General features: G+C 37.8%; 1 protein-coding gene across 3 annotated transcripts in view; it reads left to right on the top strand.

Annotated features, from left to right (window-relative positions):
* BRCA1 (BRCA1 DNA repair associated) overlaps positions 1-21,059 on the top strand; it is a 90,168-nt gene extending 69,109 nt beyond the window's left edge. The window contains exons 17-22 of one of the 3 annotated variants that reach the window (XM_058182896.1): positions 887-970; positions 2,301-2,355; positions 4,192-4,265; positions 5,403-5,463; positions 7,806-7,909; positions 10,428-14,512. In XM_058182896.1, coding sequence (XP_058038879.1) covers positions 887-970; positions 2,301-2,355; positions 4,192-4,265; positions 5,403-5,463; positions 7,806-7,909; positions 10,428-10,451 — 402 coding nt within the window. In that variant the 3' untranslated portion in view covers positions 10,452-14,512. Of the gene's footprint in view, positions 1-886; positions 971-2,300; positions 2,356-4,191; positions 4,266-5,402; positions 5,464-7,805; positions 7,910-10,427; positions 14,515-19,029 lie in introns of those variants that run through there. The other 2 variants (XM_058182898.1, XM_058182899.1) reach the window with 2 other exon arrangements.
* Positions 21,060-21,499: the final 440 nt, after the last annotated feature.

Below are 21,499 nucleotides of genomic sequence, written 5' to 3'. Positions count from 1 at the left end.
GGGGCCTGTATCTTCCTGGACTAACTAGGACCCTTAATCTTGCAAGGAGCCAAAGAGATTAAGATTGCTGAGAGAATTTCTTCTCCTTTACTGAGTTATGGAGAAGCACTGATAGTTAGGCATTGCTCTGCGTGTTTGGTTGTTTGAGGTTCCTGATTTGGCAAATAACTTGAAGGTAATATAGATTGATGGCAGAGATTAAGGATCTGCTGGGTCTTATTTACCAATGTTAGCAGAGGAAGAAATTATAACTCGTTATCTATGATGGCATCTATCTCTGATTCTTTTTCTGAATGACAGCTAGAATAACTGAATTATTTTTCAGTCCCTTCCTGGATTTCATTGTATGTTGGAGAAACAAGATTATTATTTTTTAAAATGTATATCTTGGTCTCCTGCACTTTATTTTTTTCATTTCCCCACTCAACTAGAGCAGACTCTAAGCTTCAGAAAAATTCTGCTTCAGTCCTGCTTGAGCTGCCTCTTATGTTGAAGGAGGAAGTTGAAAAGAGGAGAGGCCAGCAATTAGACGATGGATAGATTTTTTCCAAAAGCTTTTATGCTATAATTTTGATCCTCAGTATATAACTAACCTGTATGTTCAACTACCGTCCTATTATTGATCATATTAGTGTATTATTACTGAAGTGCTAAAGGGGATTTGCTTAATTATATAGTGGTTTCCACTTAAATATAATTTAAATCTCCTTTTTTTAATACAATAAAATGTAGGATAAGAATTGTATTGCTGTACTCATACATTCTTTCGACTGCTTCAGTTTGGATATTTGATTTCTATGTGCCATAATTCTTTTTCTGCTTCAGTTATAAGATATGGCTCAGCCAGGAATTCGTTGGCATATGATTCTATTTGTTTTGTTTTCAGGAAGATTATGAAGTGAGAGGAGATATAGTCAATGGGAGAAACCATCACGGACCTAAAAGAGCAAGAGAATCACCTGGTGGAAAGGTATGGCAATCGTAAGTGGTACCTCACAAAAGAAAAAAGTTGTCCTCAAAGTGTGCCCCTCTTCTTTGTCATTACAGGAAGTGAAGAAGGTTGAGAAAAGGGTTGCTTTCACAAAGTAGAATCCTGAGAAGGACTTTCATTTTTCCACGGGTCATGATGATCCTTAGGAGAAACATAGAATGCAGTTATATGGGATATAAAATTCGGACAATATGTGTTATCTATCTGGATAACACAGTCTGCCTGAATAATTTTTGCAGCAATGCTTACAGCTACTAGCATGTCTCAGCCTATCTTGAAGTTTTTCAGATTTGTTTAAGTGGAATAATATTGTCCCAAATGAGGATGGAGATGGTATGATTTCCTCTTTAAAAAGTGACTTATTTTCTGAGCATTGATAATACATTCAGAAATTATAAGGAAAGGGAAAGTTACAATTCAAGATGAACGTAACTAATCCCCCCCCCCAAAAAAAAAGAGGGAGGCAGATTATAATGAGGAATCATCGCTGGGAGTTAGTGCAAGTAATGTCGCAGAAGCAGTAGTGCTTGCATCCTGCTATTTTGTTTTTATTATTTAGTCCTCTGTTCTTGGAATCCAAGGATTTGGAGTCTTGTCTCTGTTCCTGCATAGAGGTGAATGCTGGATAGTATGTAGGTGGGAAAGAGGGGAGAGACCAATTTAAGTTGGTCCTTTCTTTTCCCCATTTTAATAGTCCCAAAAGATATTTCCAGATTTTCTCTTGCCTTTCCTCTCAGTAGGAAAGTCTCTTCCAAGCTAGGTAGAAGCTTGGTAGAAAGGTGAAATTGATGAAGCCAAGGCAACAGACATTAGCTATAGTAAAAGTGGATAACATTAGCCAGTAGTTATTTCCGCTTCTTTCCCAGTTTCATTGGCTTAATTTTTTTCTTTCAGGTGGAAGATAGAGTATATTTGTGTATAGTACTTGATTATCTTTTCTTCCCTATGATTTTCTCTGCCTTTAAGAATTTTATTTCCCAAATTTCTTATTTCTCAGCCATTTCTGTACTCAGTACCTAACCACTTTTTAAAAAAGAAAAGACAATGAATTGAATTTTCTTCTGCTTAACAATCTAAACTGTTCAGAAACCTCATATCAGATCTTTCTCCAGTCTCACTGAAATGTCTCATTGTCAGTCTTCTGCAGCTCACCTGTTCCGTTGTCAATGAATGATATTCCTGAATGTAGTTTTTACTGTGTTCAAATCATATGAGTTGAACACATTCCAACCTAGCTGGTAACTTAAATCACATTATTTGAGTTTAATTCTATACCATGCTTACATATTTGTTTTCCTTTCCTTCCCAGCTTTTCCAAAGATTTGAGATTTGCTGCTATGGGCCATTCACTGGCATGCTCCCAGGTAAGGGGATTGGGATTCTTGAAGTAAGTTGAGGGAATGAACCTGACTAAAGTCTGTTTATTCCCCGTTTTGGTTGTGAAAATAATTGAGTTCTGTCAAAAAACGATCCAACTTTTTGAGAAAAAGCTAACTAGCTTTAATAGCGTAATATTCTTTGCTCACTCAGTGATATTTATCCTTTAGTAAGGCAAGATTTATGTCTTGCTGTAGAGACATTTCTGAATCTTGAATTTTTAGCTAGATTAATCTACATACGTTTGCCCATTTTTGCATAATTCATTCTGCTCCTGATTGTCATTAACAGAGACGATCATTCTGGGTGTGTAGATAGTTTTATCTGTATTCTTTCTCAAATTGTAATGTGGTTTGAATATCTGTCTCCTTATCTTTATTGGCTTACTTGATGAATAGTTCTTAAAATGCAAGTTGCAAGATTGTATGCTGTCCTGATTAAATGCTATCTCTTCATCTTTTTTTCTTAAAATTAAATAACTTAGTATCAGGAAGAGGGAACGCTTAGAAAATTTGCAAATGGCACAAAATATAGGATAGCTAATATCTTGAAAGACTGAAATAAAATTCAATATATCATCTTAATAATATTATTTAGCAACAATCTTGGGAAGGGTGGTTTATAGCCTGTAAAGGATTTCCAACTGTTGCAACATGTCCCCACTATGATCCAAAATCTCCTGCTGGCTTTCTCAGAAACGCAATTGGAAAGTTGCCCACTCCTCGGAGGCACTCTGTTCCACTTAGTTGGAGCTCTGTCCACTTAAGAATCCACAAGCTTCTTAATGACCATAACTGATAGTGTTGGAATAGCAATCATTGTGCAAAGCAGCCACTTAATGGCTTGCTTAACAATTGTTTTGTTGAAAAATTGAGATTCTAATCCCAATTATGGTCATAAATTGAGGAACCTGTACAAGTTTGCATTTGGTGATTAAATTTTGTGACCAGTACTAAGGTCCATTTTTACAGGGTTCAGAAAGCTATATATATATAAGCAAAATACCACTCATACATCATCACAAAATCTCCAGAACCATAAAGCCTACAAATTTGAAATTTGGCACGTATGTTCCTCTTGGCTTCTAGGTGCTCGCTAAGAAAGATTTTTCAAAATGACCATCAGTTCATTAGGGTTTCTTATATTGTTATTAACACGCTCTGATGCTAAGGAGTTAGATGTTCTACTCCCCCTCCCCATCTGAAAAGAACTCTATTCCAACTACCACTTGGGCGTGGCCAGCACATGACTCATCTGGCCTGTGGGCTGGGAGTTTAAACATTCTACTCCCCGCCTGAAAGAGAGAGAAGAGGAGAGGCCTCTGTGGGGCCAGCCTGAGGGAGAGAAGGGAATAAGATGGGAGGGGCCTCTGTGGAGCAAGTCTGAAGGAGACAAGGGGAGAGAAGAGGATCATTAGGGCCAGCCTGAGGGAAAAAGGGATAAGATAGGAGAGGCCTCTGTTGGGCAAGCCTGAGGGAGAGAAGGAGAGAGGAGAGGATCATTAGGGCCAGCCTGAGGGAAAGAAGGGGATAAGATAGGAGAGGCCTCTGTGGGGCAAGTCTGAGGGACAGAAGGGGAGAGGAGACGCCAGTCATAACTACTCATTAATTTTCAAGCTGTAAGTATCGATTTATCAAGCCCAGTCACATAGTTTCATAGCAGAGCATGGGTATCCAGCTAGTATAGAATATGCAGTTGAAGAACCTGAAACAGATTTGATTGTAATGTCAGTAGTCATCAATTTGGGCTTAACATCTTATGGGGGATAAAATACTTTGCCATTATATGTAATGCATTTTGTTTATCTTTTGGGAATTTCTCAGAACAACTGGAATGTATTGTACAATTCTGTGGCGCCACCGTTGTGAAGCAACCTCACTTATTTACACATGCAACGGTAAGCCTGATAACTATAGGTGACACCTATCCTGCGCAGGCTGCACTGGCTACCTGTGGCCTTCCGGGTGCGCTTCAAGGTGTTGGTGAACGTCTTTAAAGCGCTCCATGGCATAGGGCCGGGTTACTTACGGGACCGCCTGCTGCTACCGAATACCTCTCACCGACCCGTGCGCTCTCACAGAGAGGGACTCCTCAGGGTGCCATCGGCGCGACAGTGTCGTCTGGCGACACCCAGGGGAAGGGCCTTCTCTGTGGGGGCTCCCGCCCTCTGGAATGAACTCCCCCCAGGACTTCGTCAACTTCCGGACCTCCGAACCTTTCGCCGCGAGCTCAAAACTTACTTATTTATCTGCGCTGGACTGGGTTAGTTTTCTTAAGTTAATGGGTTTTTAATGGGTTTTATCTTTAATTTTAATTGTGGCCAATTCAAATAAGTTTTTAATTAGTATTTTAATTGTATCTACAATGTATTCATTTTTTACCTGGCTGTGAACCGCCCTGAGTCCTTCGGGAGAAGGGCGGTATACAAATTTAAATAATAAATAAATAAATAAATAAATAAATAACTATATAGGCCAGTTTGAGAAAGAAAGATACCAACAATCAGCATTTCCCACCTTCCCTTTATTCTTTCAAGATTTTGGTAAAATTAGCTGGTTCTGCTTAGATATAAAATCAGATCAATGGCGTATCTTTCCCTGTATTGCTACTAGAAATCCTTCACCCAAGTCATTGGGTAAATAAACATAGATGCATGCAGTTCTGTGGGATTGCAATATGTCACCCACTTAGAAGACTTATACAGTACTCATTTCTTTTTAAGAGAAAATATATTTGCGAATGAGTGGTAACATATCAGTGTAGGGCATCTTTTAAACTACAGTGTGTAACCTTTATATTCTGTCATGGCTTTCCCATGAATATCATGTATCTCCTTTAACTTTTATTTTGTCACATAGAGTAATTGTTTCCTTGTGAAATGGTTATTTCTTCTGTGACTCCCCATCTGATTGCAGTATTATAGCAAGCTGAAGAATAGTATGCCTTAGCAGTACAAATTATAAATAGGAAAGATGCATTGATCCTATATGCCACTTTCCTTTTCTTTTTTGTCTTTTATCCTGCAATCATTTAGGATTCCACTGCTGTGATAGTTGTTCAGCCTGATGCATGGACAGAAGAAAGCACCTGCCAAGGTGAGATGATAATGCTCCTTGTGTCTCCCCAGTCATAAAGGCTTTACAAAATGTCTGACTGACTTCTTACTTAGTATAATAAAATACTACAGCAGATAAACATGTGACAGAATAAGAAGTATGGTTGGCTTTAATCGTCAGGCATGACTGTCATTACCACCCAACTTCTCTTTCCCTAAGAAATTGGTAAAAGACATTACTGTTCTTCAACAGTAGCAAAGTTGGAAGGGACCTTGGAGGTCATCTAGTCCAATCCCCTGTTCTCGCAGGAGACCTATGCTATTTCCAATAAGTGGCTGTCCAGTCTCTTCTTAAAAACCTCCAGTGATGAATGGGGTACTTACAATGGAACAATGGAACAAAGGCAATTTGTTCCATTGGTTAATTGTTCTCATATTAGGGATTTTTTTTTGTAATTTTAGGCTGTTTCTGTCCTTGTTTAGTTTCCATTCGTTGTTTCTTGTCCTGCTTACTGGTGCTTTGGTAAATAAATTGCCCCCTCTTCCTTGTGGCAACTTCAAGTATTGGAAGATTACTATCTTCAAGTATTGAAATATTACTATCATTCTTGTCCTATATACTTGTCCTTCTTTGCATTAGACTAGGTATACCAGTTCCTGCAATTGTTCTTCGTATGTTTTAGCTTTTAGGCGCCTAATAATTTTGTTGCTCTTCTCTGAACTCTTTCCAAAATTTCAACATATTTTTTGTATTGGGATGACAATTGGATGCAATATTTGAAGTGCAGTCTTATCAAGACTTTATAAACCGGTACTAGTACTTCACATGATCTTGATTCTATCTCTCTGTTAATGCAACCTAGGATTGCATTGGCTTTTTTGACTGCTGCCGCATACTGTTGGCTCATATTTAGATGGTTGTCCACTGGGACTTCAAAATCCCTTTTCCAGTTACTAGTGTTAAAACCAGGTTTCATCTAGTCTGTACTTGTACTTTCAATTTTTCTTGCTTAAGTGTAAAACCTTGCTTTTCTCTGTTATATTTCATTTTGTTGGATAGGGTTTAATGAACTAGTTTATTGAGATCCATCTGGATCTTGAGCCTATCTTCTAGTATATTGGCTATTCCTGCCAGCTTGGGTTCATTTGCAAATTTAATGAGTTCCTCTATTCCATCATCTAAATTCTTTATGAAGATATTGAAAAGTATTGGGTCTAATACTGCTTACTTCCTTCCATGTAGATATAGTTCTAATAAGAACTACAAGTGGAGTGCAGTTTGTCAGCCAGTTACAAATCCATCAGGTGACGATGCAGTCTATTCCACATTTTTCTATTCTACCAAGAAGAAGATTGTGATCAACTTTTTCAAATGCCTTACTGAAGTCCAAGTATACTATGCCCAGTGCATTTTGCTGGTCCACTAATTTAGTCCACTTTGTCAAAAAATGAAATAAGATTTGTTTGACATGATCCGTTTTTGTCAGACCCATGTTGGCTACTTTGCTTGCTTTTAGTTGTTTGCAAATCTGCTGATTGATTGTCTTTTCCAGGATCTTCTCAGGTCTTGATGTCATGCTGATCTGTTTTTTCCTTTCTTAAAGATAGAACCACATCAGATCTTTTCCAGTCTTCTGTTAGTTCTCCGGTTCTCCAGAATATTTGAAATATACGATTTACGTCTCTTACAGGGAGAAAGATACAGAACAAGAAACTTTGAAATGCCTGCCTCTACCTGAACTGTTCAGAACAGGCTTGTCAAACTCAAGGCCCAGGGGCCGGATCCAGCCCGCAGAGTGCTTAGTTCCGGCCCATAGGACTGCCCTGGAAACAGCAAACAGAGCCTGTGCTAATGAAAACAGAGCTCAGGAGTGCTTCAGGCGGCGCTTCAAAGCTCTGTTTTCGCTTGCAGAGGGTTCCAGGAATCCATTGCAACCAAAAACAGACCTCAGGAGCCCATTTTCATTGGCAGAGTGCTTGGGCCACCACAGGCGCTCCCAACCAGAGTGACGTCGAGCTGGCCATGCCCACCCTGGCTCCCAAGGTCAAAGACAACTCTGATGCGGCCCTCAATGAAATCAAGTTTGAGACCCCTGGTTTAGAAGTTTCTCCAAACAGTAATACAAGTGAGAGTTTGTTGTCTTTCAGTTTTCCATATCTGCTCTTGGAAAATCAGAGAATGCAATTGAGTTGCATGAATAAAAAGCTTCTCTCTTACCTATACGCATTATCTTGTAAAAGGATGGTTGTTGTAAACCTTAGGATTTTCCATGCTCAGGTTAAGGCATTTGAAATGTTGTTCATCAAAGTGGCTTAAAAAAAGAACTCTGAAGAAGAAGATATAGGCATCAAATGCCTGACTGCCTGTCTGGTATTTTGCAGAGCTCCCGCTGCAATGCAGCATTGCTGTAGTTTCACGTGAGTGGGTGCTGGACAGTGTTGCCTACTATCAGTGCCAGCCATTCAGTGACTACATCGTTGCACAGGTATGATGGAATTAGCTCTTAGAATTATACCTGAATGTTTTTGGAGTAATTTTCTTTACAAAGAATGTGATATTATAAATATTTCTGTTGGCCTAAAATGCCCTGCCTTTCACTAAAGGTAGAATTAGATTGATAAATGTCAATTTTCAACACAATTATTGCAGTGGATAACAAAATAATGTGTTCTTTATGTTCATGCAGATTATTTTACAATCCATTGTTGTCTTGTTTGCAAAGATGTTTTTTTCTTACTTCATAATGTCTTCAAAATGTAATCATTTGCAAGTGTTAGATAGAACAAAGAGCTTCAATTATCTGGATAGCAGCAGTTTGTCTGCTTGCTTCATGAGAGAGTGTTCAAAGAGGCAGTTATGTGGGATCATTGGCATAGCATACTAACTAGAATCAACCACATTGGGGATGGCCCAAGAGACCACTGCAAAGGATCATAGGGCAAATAAGAGGCATGTGTGGAATCAGATGTTTGTGTTTGATAATAAATGAATCAGAAATGTAATCTGTTAGAAATTCATTATCTGTCTAGGGAGTTAAAAGCAAACTTGACTTGATCAGTACCACAATCACTATAGTGAGTGCAGTTGGCCTTAAAATTGTACAGACTTTTTTTTTAATACAATAAAGAAACTGAAACGGGAACAATCTCAGCAGCAGACAGCAGATGGTATATGCTAAAAGGGGAGACAGTCATTATCCTCTTTCATTCATCTTCCCATTTCAGAAAATTAAGTGGATAGGTGCAGAGAAGGCAGATAATATTATTGTTCTCAGCAAGGACTCCCTCACTGGTTTCTCATTTCTTCCAATAGTAATTTCACAAGCATATTTTGGGTTATCTCACAAGCATATTTTACTCCCTGCCCATGTGTGCACATGTTTAAATTTTATGTTCATTTCTTGAACACAAATATAACATTCTGTTTATTGAGGGGAGGGGGAGGGAGGAGAGAGAGATTGAGATTTTCTCTGGATGTGGCAAATTTTCTGTTAATTGATATAATTTGTTTTCTGAAAGCAAAGATGCTTATCTGAGTCCCTGAATCTAAGCCCAAGGAACCACTGACGCTTTGCACATGTTTTGTTTGGCTATGTTTTTATTTCATTAGCTATAATAATCCTTAATCAAAGGATATTTCCTTTGATTAAGAAAGTCAGAGTATTTTATTATAAGCCTCACCCTTATATATAGATAGCTCCCAAATTATGACTGTAATGGAGCCTGCCCATTATGATCACAGGTTGTAAGGATTGTTAAATGAGCTGCCCACATGATCACTGGCTTAGTGATCTCAATCTTCCTCTCAAAGTTGCATTTGTTAAACAGAGCACTGGGTTCCCCAGGGGTGGGGGAAGTCCTGGGAAGTCTGGTGCAGGCCCATACCCACTCTGTAGGACTTTCCCACTTCACATGTGGCCTTCCAGGGCCTCCCTCTGTTCTTTGTGGCATCCTATGCTCTGTTTCCCAACCTGCTGGATTCCCACAGGGCTTGGGCCTACTTTCCATCCCACTGGGATACACACCCTCCTCCCAACCTGGCTTCATGGCTTGGCGACTTACTTTTTTTGTAAATCTCCTTTGAAAGATGCAGCTGTTCAGCTGTGTAGCTTTTCTATACAAAGGCCGTGTGGTACTGTCCCGGAACTATATCTCTCCAGTGGTTGCATTTGGGAAGGAGAACAGGCCAAACTGTCCCTGAGCCTTCCTATTCAATACAGATACCATGTACTGCTGCTCAGTAGCAGCCATTTCAGAGCAGTCACAATTCCCCAAATGGTACCCATTTTGGCAACTGTGCCTCATGGACTCTATGTAGAAAGGCCACTGATGGAATGGCTACTTCCCAAAGGGGATTTACAGAAAAGGTAAATGATGGGGGTAGGGAAGAGGTGTGGGGCCAGGTGAGGTGGGAAGCAGGCCTAAGGCTTATGAGAACTGAGCAGAGTGGGAGTTGGAGAAGATAGACATGGAGGCACTGCAAAATCCCTGGAGTCTGTCATAAAGAGCAGGCAGATTGCCAAGTGCCTGAATTTTGTTCACGTGAGTGTAGTAGCCATAAGTTCCTTTGTTAATTTCAATACAGTCCCTGAATGAACAGTTGTAAGTCAAGGACTACTTCTATATAATTTATATAGCTGCAATATTTAAAGACACGTGCTAATATGACTTTCTTTTTTTTACTACAAGTTATCAAAGATTAATTTAACAACAGATTTTTAAAATAATTCAGTGTTTAATGCAACTGCTTATAACAATAAGTAATATGCATTGTGTTGCTTTGAGGCACTAAATACTGTAAGCAACATGGGAGGCAGAGTGTGACGATGCAAATAAGAGTCAGTGAAAAGGGTAGTAAAGTATGTAGGCAGATGCAGCCAGCTAATAAATGTCTGAACTTCAGGAGAAGCAAGAAGGTCAGTGCTGCTCATCAGAGGAATGATTGCCAAGGGTCCTAACTCCAAATGATTGGTCTTTTACCCTTTTATCTCCCTCTGTTCGCAGGAACCATCTTCCATGTCTGAGTAATAAAGCTCTTGTAGCCCAAATGGGATTACAGCTTTCAAAGGGTTTCTCACCTACACTAATAAGCAAGTTTTGGGAACTGGAGAAGTATCTAGCCTGATGGATCGTGGTCTCTTCCATGAGGTTTCAAGTCCAGGAGCAATCTCTAATTTATTTACTCATTTATTTTCTTTAATTTATCTATTGCTTGTCATGTCATGTGCTTCCAAGTGATGTACAAAATCAGCATAGCTTTTGTACAATTCAGTTATAGTTAAAAAGTAATAGTTGAAATAATATGTAGTCCACATTAAAGACTAACAATAAGAGGCAGAAGACTACCACCGCGAAAAATTATCAAATAAAAAGTTTTCTCAATCAGATTTGTGCATATTTTATTTGTAGTTGTATGTTTTTCTCAGAGGACTGATTGCTTTGCAGTTTCTGTTTCCATATGTGCTAAGCTCAAGTTCAGGGTCTAGTTTTTACTTCTCGTTGAGATGCAGGTGGTGTTGATTGAACGTGCTCTTCTCTTCCATGTCCTAGTCACTGCTCAAGAAGAGATTAAAACTATCTTGAGGCAATTTATTAATATGACACACAAGGAGTGCCTCTTGCAAGTTACTGCACGTGAAAGCATAGTTTAAAACAATGTTGTTTTAAAATTATCATGCTTTTGTGTATACTAATTCTAAATTAACTAATCAGATGAAGTAAAGTTTTCTGGAAGTAAATTCAGCAAAATGAATTAGTCAGGCAAAAGCCTTTACAAACCTAGGATTCAGAAAAATTGAGTGTACTGTATGTATGTGGAGTTTGAGCACCTTATTGGGAATATGTAAAACTAATGCTATGAAAAATCTGATTTAAATTTCTTAAAATGTTTCATTCAGTTCACTTTTCCCCACAGGCTTCCTCAGTTTAAATCCCTATATTTAAATTCCCTTAATAGCTATTTTTCACTCTATTGACATTCCTAGACTAATATATATTGCAAGGACAATTATTCATAAAGTCTTTTATTAAGGCAGAAAGATACGATAAGGTGGCCTTTTTAAAAATGTAAAATAGCACTTTCATTGATAGATTTCTCTGCTTGTTCTATTGGCATGAGAACTAGATGCATCAGTGCATGTTACATGCCTTCATAATGAATAACTGGCTAATGAATGTTCACTAGCCAGCAGCATAATCCATAGCTTGATTATATCAAAAATGCCCCATCTATTGCCAGGAGTTTATGCAACAACACTTTTAAACTGTCAATTCAGCTTTGCCTTTTGACTGTCAGGTTTCTTATCTTCAGCGTTCACCTGGGCTTCTGTTATCTGTCTTCTGGAAGATTTCAAAACATTGCCTAGATAATATGAGGAAATTGGCAACATGCCCCCATAGTCACTGCTCTGAGTTATCTTTCCATTTGGAAGCTGAACAGATGCATAGCTATTGGAAAGGTAGCTGCAATCAAGATGATGAAGGAGAACAAAACATTTTTGCATGACATTTAAACAGGATTGGATTGGATTGGATTGGATTGGATTGGATTATTTGGCCAAATGTGATTAGACATAGAAAGAATTTGGTTTTGATACAGAAGTTCCCAGTATATATGCACAGCAACAGATTAATAATCATAATACAAATAAGAGGGGGTAATGAATATAAAGATAATAATAATCAATAAATAGTAACTTGTAATTTAGGACTTTCCTACCATGCAGTCATATTGGTTTTTACCAGTTTGAGCAGGGGGTTGGATTAGAAGACCTTCAAGGCCCCTTCCTACTGTTATTCTGTTCTGTTCTGAAATAGGCAACTGTTTCTCTTGCTCTTTAATATGAGAATTTTTCTCTAGTTTCCTGTCCCTGTTCTTGGATGCAGGAATTTCCAGCACAGATCCATTTTTCTACTATGCATTTGATGTATTCAGTCTTGGTGTTTTTTTTCTTTTACCATAAGCCATAAGCAAAGGAATAACCAATAATCATAGAAAGTGGAGAAAGTATTTTCTGTTCTATTGGGTCTGTCAAAACCTCCAAATTCTGAGATATATTAAACTTGCTCATAACTTATAAGATAGCTTGACAGCTGTTGTTTGCATCCTTTTCTCTATTATATAGCGTTTTCCCCTCTGTGCTAATAGTTCGTAGTTTCTGATCCTCTGCAAAAGAAAAATAAAACACCTGCAGGATCCAATGTGGATCAGTCACGGGGTGCAAAGATTTACTCTTCCAAGCTTTCAGATTCATACTGGAACCCAACCTCAGGGAACTTTTCTCTCACCAGAATATGACATCAGACACATTCTGGTATGGGCTCCAGCATGAGTCTGAAAGTTCAGAAGACTCTAAACCTCTGGTCCAGTGACTGCAATATCCTGGGGCACATATATTTGCTTTCATTCGTGAAAGAAACTCTCAGTCAAATAATCTACCAGTCTTAAACTTTCTCCTTTACCAGTTTTCTTTTCTCTTGAGCCTATTATCATATTCTAGGCGTAGCCCAACCAGTGTCTCTCTATTACTTGACAGGCACATTTTTTAGTGACTTAAATTAGCTTAGCGAAAGGAGAGTTATATTGGAAGCTGGAATTATCAGAAAGGCTCTTTAACTATCTTACAGTAGAATTGTGAAAGGAAAGATTCAGTTTATTTAGAATTAGTTTCAAGCCCGTGAAGACGAGACAAATTGGATTTAAGAAAGTATTTTCTAAGAGTGTTAAACAGTACAATATCAACTGATATAGAGAGGATTTGCTTGCTCTGCTATATTTTAACAGGCAGTTTCTATCCAAAGTAGACACTGTTGAAAATAAAGTATTATAATGCTAAAATAACTAGTTCCTGTTATTATTTACATATTTTTTCAAGTCATTCAGGTAAGTTAATAAACTAGAGTTTAGTCTTCCATTCCAGAATAATCTGCTGGAACCATAAAAGATCCATAACTGAAGAGTTCTCTCTTTTAACATCAATTGAAATTATTTCCAATCAAAATAATTACCATTGTGCAACATTTTTAAATAGAACAGTAATAATAAGAAATTATATTTGTACAAATCAAATTTTAGTCTATCGTCATACATCAATTATACAGAGTAGGAAATAATGTAGGAATGTCTAAGTCAATAGTTACTTTTATTTCAAATACTTTGATCCCAGAATGCTAGAAATAGCCAAAACATATAGAAATTGTTGTAAATCGTATAGTCATTTAGGTGAAATGGACAGTGTAGGAATAAATAAATAAATAAATAATAAGTAAATTGAATGATAAACTCGTGTATTTGAACTACCAGTTCCTAAATTCTGCAAGACAGTTTATACAATAACATCCATCTCAACTCTTGAAGAATAGAAAAGTCATTTGAATATGTATAGGTAGAACCAATAGCTTCATTAAGCGAAAGCCTTGAAGCCTAATGGTTTAGAAGTCTGCTTAAGAAATTGCAAATATTCTTAAGACTTAATGTAAGAATTTACTCTAAGAGTTGCTTTCTAAATAGAGAAATATAAATGGCTGTTCTTGATTAGATTAAATTGGGTAGAATATTGGAAATCAATTTAGTTTAAAGCAGGGGTGTCAAACTCACCTCACGTCGTCACCTGACATATCAGGATGTTTTCTCCCTTTGCTAAACCAAGGGTGGATGTGGCTGGCACATGACACATCCGACCCGTGGGTTGTGAGTTTGATACCCCTGCTTTAAAGGCTAGATTCGTAGAACACTGAAATACAGGATTGCTAATCAGTTATAGTCAAGCTTTTTAAATAGTAAATTCTATAAAAATTAAACCACTTTAATAATAATAATATTATTATCTATTGATGTCAAAGATTTCTTGAGGCTTAATTTACAGTCTTTTGTCTTGCTGATTTTAATGAGTCTGTTCTTAAAACTGGATTCAGGCTCTAGTGCTACAGATTGTGTTAGAAAACAGTTTTAGGCTGGGGTTGGCCAGAGTTTTGAAATCACCTGCTTGAAAATTCAGGGGGGAAAGGATATTATTTAAGAACAGTACATTTGGTCTTTTGCAGTACCAACATGATTCTTATTTTTAGTATTTTTCTAGTGTTAACAATTAGAACTATTCTATTTTTAAATTGGCTTTGTTTATGGTTTTGTTGTTTGAGTTTGGTGTATATTTGCTTTGTTGATTTTTAGGAAAATGTATTTGTAGAAATAATAAATAACATTAAAATACTACCTCTTTTGTGCACTGACTAAAATATTACACAGTAGCTTATTTCATCTGAAAAATTAAGCAGTGGAATGCAGGGACAGTTACTACTGAGTATCTGAATTATCTTACTAGCAGGGATTATCCTATAGTAGAACCTAATTTGCAGGTTAACTTCTTTGAAAATATTGTACATTTTATTTGGATGGGTATAGATGAGTCCAGAGGGTCAACAAACATCTGATTGTTCAATGATGTGAACAAATAATGGGAAAAATCTACCTGGCAAGTTCTAGTAATAAGAATGGAATAGAAGATAAAAACCTGTGGACCAATATAGAACTGCTATTCCTGGAACCCCTGAAATCAGTCATAAGCTACTAAAAATGATGCTATAATTTGCTGTGCAGATTTTTACAAAATATGGGATATATGAAAAATACAATTCTGTTTCAGATATATATTTTTTTCTGATAAGGGACTATAAATATATAGAAATATAATTTTTTTCTTGGATGTTGGGAACATCTATGTTTCTTATTTATTTTGTACTATAATACATACATATGCAATTTTGATTAAGTCTTCTTTGGACACAGTTACTATCATTATATAGCTCGTATAAAATTAATATTGGAACCAATTAATTGAATAGCTACATTCCACTTATGTGTAACAACTAGGGGAGCAAGCCTATTTTGGCAGCATGTGTGAGGAATGGAGTGAGCTAAAGTGCCCAAAAGGCTACAGGTATATCGAGATTCTATTCAGTGCAGGTGGAACAAGATTAGGCAAATACTTAGGAAGGTGTGGTGCTTTTGAGTAGCTCAGCTTCATAGCTTTATTTACATCATTATATATTTAGCCTTGTTTTGCTACTCTGTTGTCCCAAATAAAAGTTGGTTCTTATAGTGAAACTTGCTTTGCATGTTTGAAAGTTCTTCAGATTCAGTTTACAAAGAACTCTTCATCATGCAGATTCTGTAAAACTTAAAATGCAAGTTCCTCATAAATTAGTCTGTTACATAAAACACCAACAATTGTATTTATTTTTTCTTGGTATGATAAATGGCAATCAGAACTATTTTAACTACATTTTCATATGGCATGTTCATAACCCATACTCTTGAGTTTACGTTCAGTAGCCCTTGTTTAGCAAACACAGTTGGGACCAACAATTCAGTTGTGGGCACTAGGGGAAAATTGCATGACTGCAACTTATGATTTTACATCTGCCTTCTGTGTTTACTGTGCTTCTTACAAGCCTGGTGATTCATAACAGTGGGATGCTGCCACAGTCCTAAATGCAAAGTTTGGTGAGGTGCTTTCAAGAGATTCATAAGCAAGCCAATGTAAGAGATTTGGCAACTTACATTGAAATTCCAAGTTAAACACCTGTGTTTCATGTTTAATATGAGAAATGAGCCAATTTGTCCAAACTTCAAAAGCTTTATTGTAATAGAAAGAAAAGAGTGGAGAATCCCCACAGTTTAAGAGGAGGGAAATTTGCAAATGTCAATTTCGCTATCATTATAAGATACAATAATAAACTGAAAAAATATATAGAATTTTTAATGTAGACAGACCATGGAATTTTATCATGCTGAAATTTCTTTCTCTGATATGCAGATTTGTTCTTTGGCATGCAATCACTTTTGAATTTAAGTTACAGTTACCCTCTTGGTGGAGTATTTTCTTAGGATTTGATGGAAGTAACCATTTTCTATGACTGCAGGAAAAACTGAAATACAGACTTCTACGCATTCCTTCAATTTTCTTCTCGCCACTATCTTACTGAATGCTGATTTCTTGCCATTTTGAAGTAGAAATTCATACAAATTGGAAGATTTAAAATAATTGTTTTAAAGCTCTTCTACTTTTTCAATTTTTTTGCCCTGCCCAAATGTCTCCATCTACTTTGTAGATGTCTCCATCTACTTTGTAATATTATGATTTCTTGGCAATTATAATTTCTGCTAACATTACTAAATGCAGAAATATCTTCTGATCAAAAGGTGTATTTAAGATTTTAAGATTTAATTTGGCCCCTTGCTATTCCAACTACAAATAGGAACTTGAGCAGTTTTGACTCCTCACTCCCCGCTTGCATAAAACCAAAATATTTTTGGATCTTTAACGCAAATTCTATGAGATTGAATTACTAGAATAACTCCTGGTAGGTAGTAGGAGAGGATAGCATCTGGGTCTTGAATGGCATAGGAAACAAACAGGACTTTTGAAACAGGACTAAATAGGCAGACCACACCAGTATCACCACCAGCCGTAGAGATATAGTAAACCTAAGACTTCACCTTGTAGTTTCTGATGTTATTTTAAGAAGCTGTTTTCTTGAAAAAGTCATAATAACCTGAGCTGCTAGGGAGAAGTTCCTTTTACACTTGTAAAAGGTTGGTAGCATATCAATGAGCTTCTTTAACTTCACTAGTATACCAATTTTTCACTTCCCCACCCTATTCTTTGTTTGCTGAATATAAAACATGATATATTTCTTTGCCAAATGCAAAAGATCCTGAAGCAAAGACAGTTGCAATAGTTTGGATCATAGGAGAGAAAGGCTATCAATTGGAAATGACAAGATAAAGATTTTCTGGAATGGAAAGTATAGCCCTATAAAATCATTAACCAAGGCCAACTCAGAACTTCCAATAATCTTTCTACCTTTGCCTTTTCATCAGATACCAAAAAAATAAGTTCTAAGGTTCTACATAGACAGCACATATACCTTGCATTGAAAATATCAATTTTGGCATTGTGCTATATGCATGGTTCTTGTTGTGCCTAGAAACTCTTGATTGAGACTGGTTATTGGGATATATTAAAAGTCAGAGCTTAGCCTAGAATACATCTGATCAGCCTGATGGAGAATCTATGTGGGAGAACGGTCCTTTTAATTTTCTTCGATATTTAAATTGTGTTTGATCCCATTGACAGTGGTCTCCTGAAATATTTGCATTCTTATGAAGTAGTGATCAAGAATTTACTGTATTTGTATGGGAGATACAATGTGGTGTGCTACCCATAGTCTCATGAAACCATGGGATGAGGTTATGGTCATGTCTGTGGTTGTCAGGTTCACGGCAACCATTCTATTTCTCTTCATATTCTACTGGTGCAGTAAACCAGCTCTGTACTTTGTGGGTATATTTATTAAAACATAAATTATTATTAGAGGCAAATTGCTCAAAGCTTTTCTAAAGCAAAGTCAGAGTGACATTTCAGTTGCATAAATAAAAAAAATCACAGATACTTTTTCCCAAGATCTGTCAATAGCAGAAATTGCAGAGAAACACTTTTTTTTTTTACACCTAAGGTCTGAAGAATGAAACAAAAGCTAACATGAGGCTGTATTCCATTCCAATTGGAATGATCTACAGTTTATTTATTTCTCACAGTCGCCATCAAGTCCTAACCTGGTATACAAATCAAATTTTTGAAAATGTAGGTTTTGCACCTCAAAGGGAGTCTGCACATTTTGTGCCTCCTCTTCTGAGCAAGTGTAAGCCATCCTACTGAGCAGTCACACAGGAATAGAGAGATCAGATATCAATCCAGTCATATTACTCCAAAAGACTCTGCTTAAGATTAAATTCTGTACCCAACCTCTCTGAAGCATACAGTGCTCCAAAATGATTGTACAAAATGTTCTGTGGGATGCTGGGGAGAAACAAGCAATAGCTCACAATGAAATCAATGGGTGCCTATAAGCAGATGCTGCATGTGTTTTCCTGTGCTCTCGGCCACAGCTGTTCATGAACCCAGCATGCTATATAAATGTACCCTTCCTAGGGAAACCTTTGACTTGCAGCAGAGAGAGCTGGAAAATAGCGCAATGCAGGCAGCTGTTGTAGGCAAGGCCCTCTTGGCTGTGCTTGTTCTACAGTACGTCACACTTTGCTTGGCAACATAATCTGCTGTACTGGGGTGGGAGGGGCTGCGTGCATGTGAGCTTAGTCCCAACAACTGCAGAAGAGCTGGGCTGAGCTTGACTGAATTAAATCCACTCGAACAGTTGTGGCAGTTAACTCTTGTTCTGGGAGTGGTGGTGGTGAGATAATCTTCTGTAACCTCACAATTTTTAAATCTGTAGCATAGCCACAATAATGCTCAGCTGGCTTTATCATGCACCCATTTAAGACGCAGAAATACAGAGCAGCATGAGAAAAATGTTTCTGTACCTCTGGCCTTATGACCAGTCCCTTACAAATTGCTATGTTTCATATGCACAGAGCAAAAGGAAATGTTTACTTTCTTAGAATTAACTTTCATGCATGGAAGGGAGCTTAGAGGTACAGTTATCCAAAGTGCCTCTAAATTTGGTAACTGAATAGACAAATCTGCCGTATTCAAATCAGCGACAACAAAAACACATCATTTTATAAATGATCAGTCCCTATCTTCAGTCCCTATCTTCAGGCAGAGCTGAGAGGCAACCCTGGCTAAAATCCTGCACAGCTGCTGCTTCCAGCTGCTGGTTATGCCCTGAAACCCTGATTTTGAAAGGAAACTACAGCCACCTATCTCCACAACCCACATCTCAGACACACCAACAACAGCCTAACCTCCTACAACTGACCTCATCTCAGACACACCAACAACAGCCAAACCTACAACTGACCTCATCTCAGACACACCAACAACAGCCAAACCTCCTATAACTGACCCCATCCCATTGGGTTCACAACCCTTAGTGATCACAGAAAAAGAAGTGCAAGACCTATTTCACAGACAAAAGCCAGGAAAAGCTCCAGGCCCAGACAAGATAACTCCTTCTTGCTTAAAAGTCTGTGCTGCCCAAATGGCCAATATCTTCACCCAATTCTTCAATAAATCGCTAGAGATGTGCTATGTTCCTTCTTGCTTCAAATGCTCTACTATCATCCCAGTGCCGAAGAAACCCACCATCAAGGAACTGAACAACTACAGACCAGTTGCTCTAACATCTGTAGTTATGCAACCCTTTGAAAGGCTAATGCTGTCTCACTTGAAAACCATTATGGATCCGCTATTAGACCCCTTGCAATTTGCATACCGAGCAAGTAGATCAACAGATGATGCTGTTAATATGAGTCTGCACTACATCAAACAACATCTTGAATATCCAAAGACCTATGCAAGGGTCTTCTTTGTAGACTTTAGTTCAGCATTCAACACCATCATTCCAGACATTCTTCTAACTAAGCTAAACCAGCTAGAGGTACCTGAACACACTTGTAAGTGAATCATAAGCTTCATAACCGACAGGAAGCAGCAGGTGAAGCTAAGCAGAACCACATCAGATACCTGTACAATTAGCACAGGAGCCCCCCTGGGTTGTGTGCTCTCTCCACTTCTCTCTATAGATCAATGACTGCATCTCAAATGATCCATCTGTTAAACTACTGAAGTTCTCAGATGACACAACAGTGATTGGTCTCATTCAAGACAATGATGAATCTGCATACAGACAGGAGATTGAACAACTAGCTTTGTGATGCAACCAGAACAATCTGGAACTGAACACACTCAAAACCACAGAAATGGTGGTGGACTTTAGGAGAAACTCTCCCATACTACCACCTCTTACAGTACTAGACAACACAGTAACAACAGTAGAGACCTTCAAATTTCTAGGTTCTACCATATCTCATGACCTAAAATGGACACCCATCATCAAAAAAGCACAACAAAGAATGTCCTTTCTGCGCCAACTCAGTAAGCTCAAACTGCCCAAGGAGCTGCTGATTCAGTTCTACAGAGGAATTATTGAGTCTGTCATCTGCACCTCTATAACTGCTTGGTTTGGATCTGCAACCTAACAAGACAGACACAGACTTCAGAGGATAATTAGAATTGCAGAAAAAACAATTACTACCAACCTGCCTTCATTGAGGACCTGTATACTGCATGAGTCAAAAAGAGGGCTGTGAAAATATTTACAGACCCCTTGCATCCTGGACATAAACTGTTTCAACTTCTACCCTCAAAACAACTCTATAGAGCACTGCACAACTAGATACAAGAACATTTTTTCCTGAACACCATCACTCTGCTAAACAAATAATTCCCTCAACACTGTCAAACTGGTTACTAAGTCTGCATTACTATTAATTTTCTCATCGTTCCTATCACTCATCTCCTCCCATTTATGATGTATGACTGTAACCTTGTTGCTGGTATGATTTATATTGACTATGACCAACATTAAGTGTTGTATCTTATGATTCTTTTTTTTATATATTAAAAAGTTTTTTATTTTCCATAATAATTCCCACAATTTGACCAGTGTACAGTACAATCACTTATCCAACAATTGATCCTATACTTAAATTATGCTCAATCGGGCCTGCTCGGTCGCCACTCCCTTCCTTAATTCTTTCTACCCTTCTCATCCTTCTTCTACTTTCCCCACCATCCTCCTCCTCACTTTCCTACTTCCCCTCCTCCTTCTCACTTCTCACTTCCATCCTATCTAACCCTCTATCTTCCCCTCCTTCTTCTCCTCCTATCCTTCCTTCCCCCTCCCTTCTTTCCTACCTATCTACCTGCCTACCTACTTGCTTCCTTCTTTACTCCTCTTTCCTTACCCTTTCCTTCGGAGTGGTTACCGAGCAGCCCGACATTACACCATTCCAACTTGTTTAATTCTACCATTATTCCTGTACAATGGCAATCAATCAATTTATAATCTTCCCCTTCCCCCCCATTTCCCCCCCCCCCGAGACTTCCCAGAACAGAATACAGGGTATAGTAACTAACAAACATAATCTAAAATATAACATAAAGCATAATCCATTTCACACCATCACACTATCAATTCCCTTCTTTCTTAAACTCTAATACATAGCAAATCCTAACTTCACTCAAAAACTAATTGGTATTTTTTAATCTGAT

This window comes from Ahaetulla prasina, chromosome 4, assembly GCF_028640845.1.
Source record: "Ahaetulla prasina isolate Xishuangbanna chromosome 4, ASM2864084v1, whole genome shotgun sequence".
NCBI lineage: Eukaryota > Metazoa > Chordata > Lepidosauria > Squamata > Colubridae > Ahaetulla > Ahaetulla prasina.
This window is presented reverse-complemented; position numbering and strand designations above follow the sequence as displayed.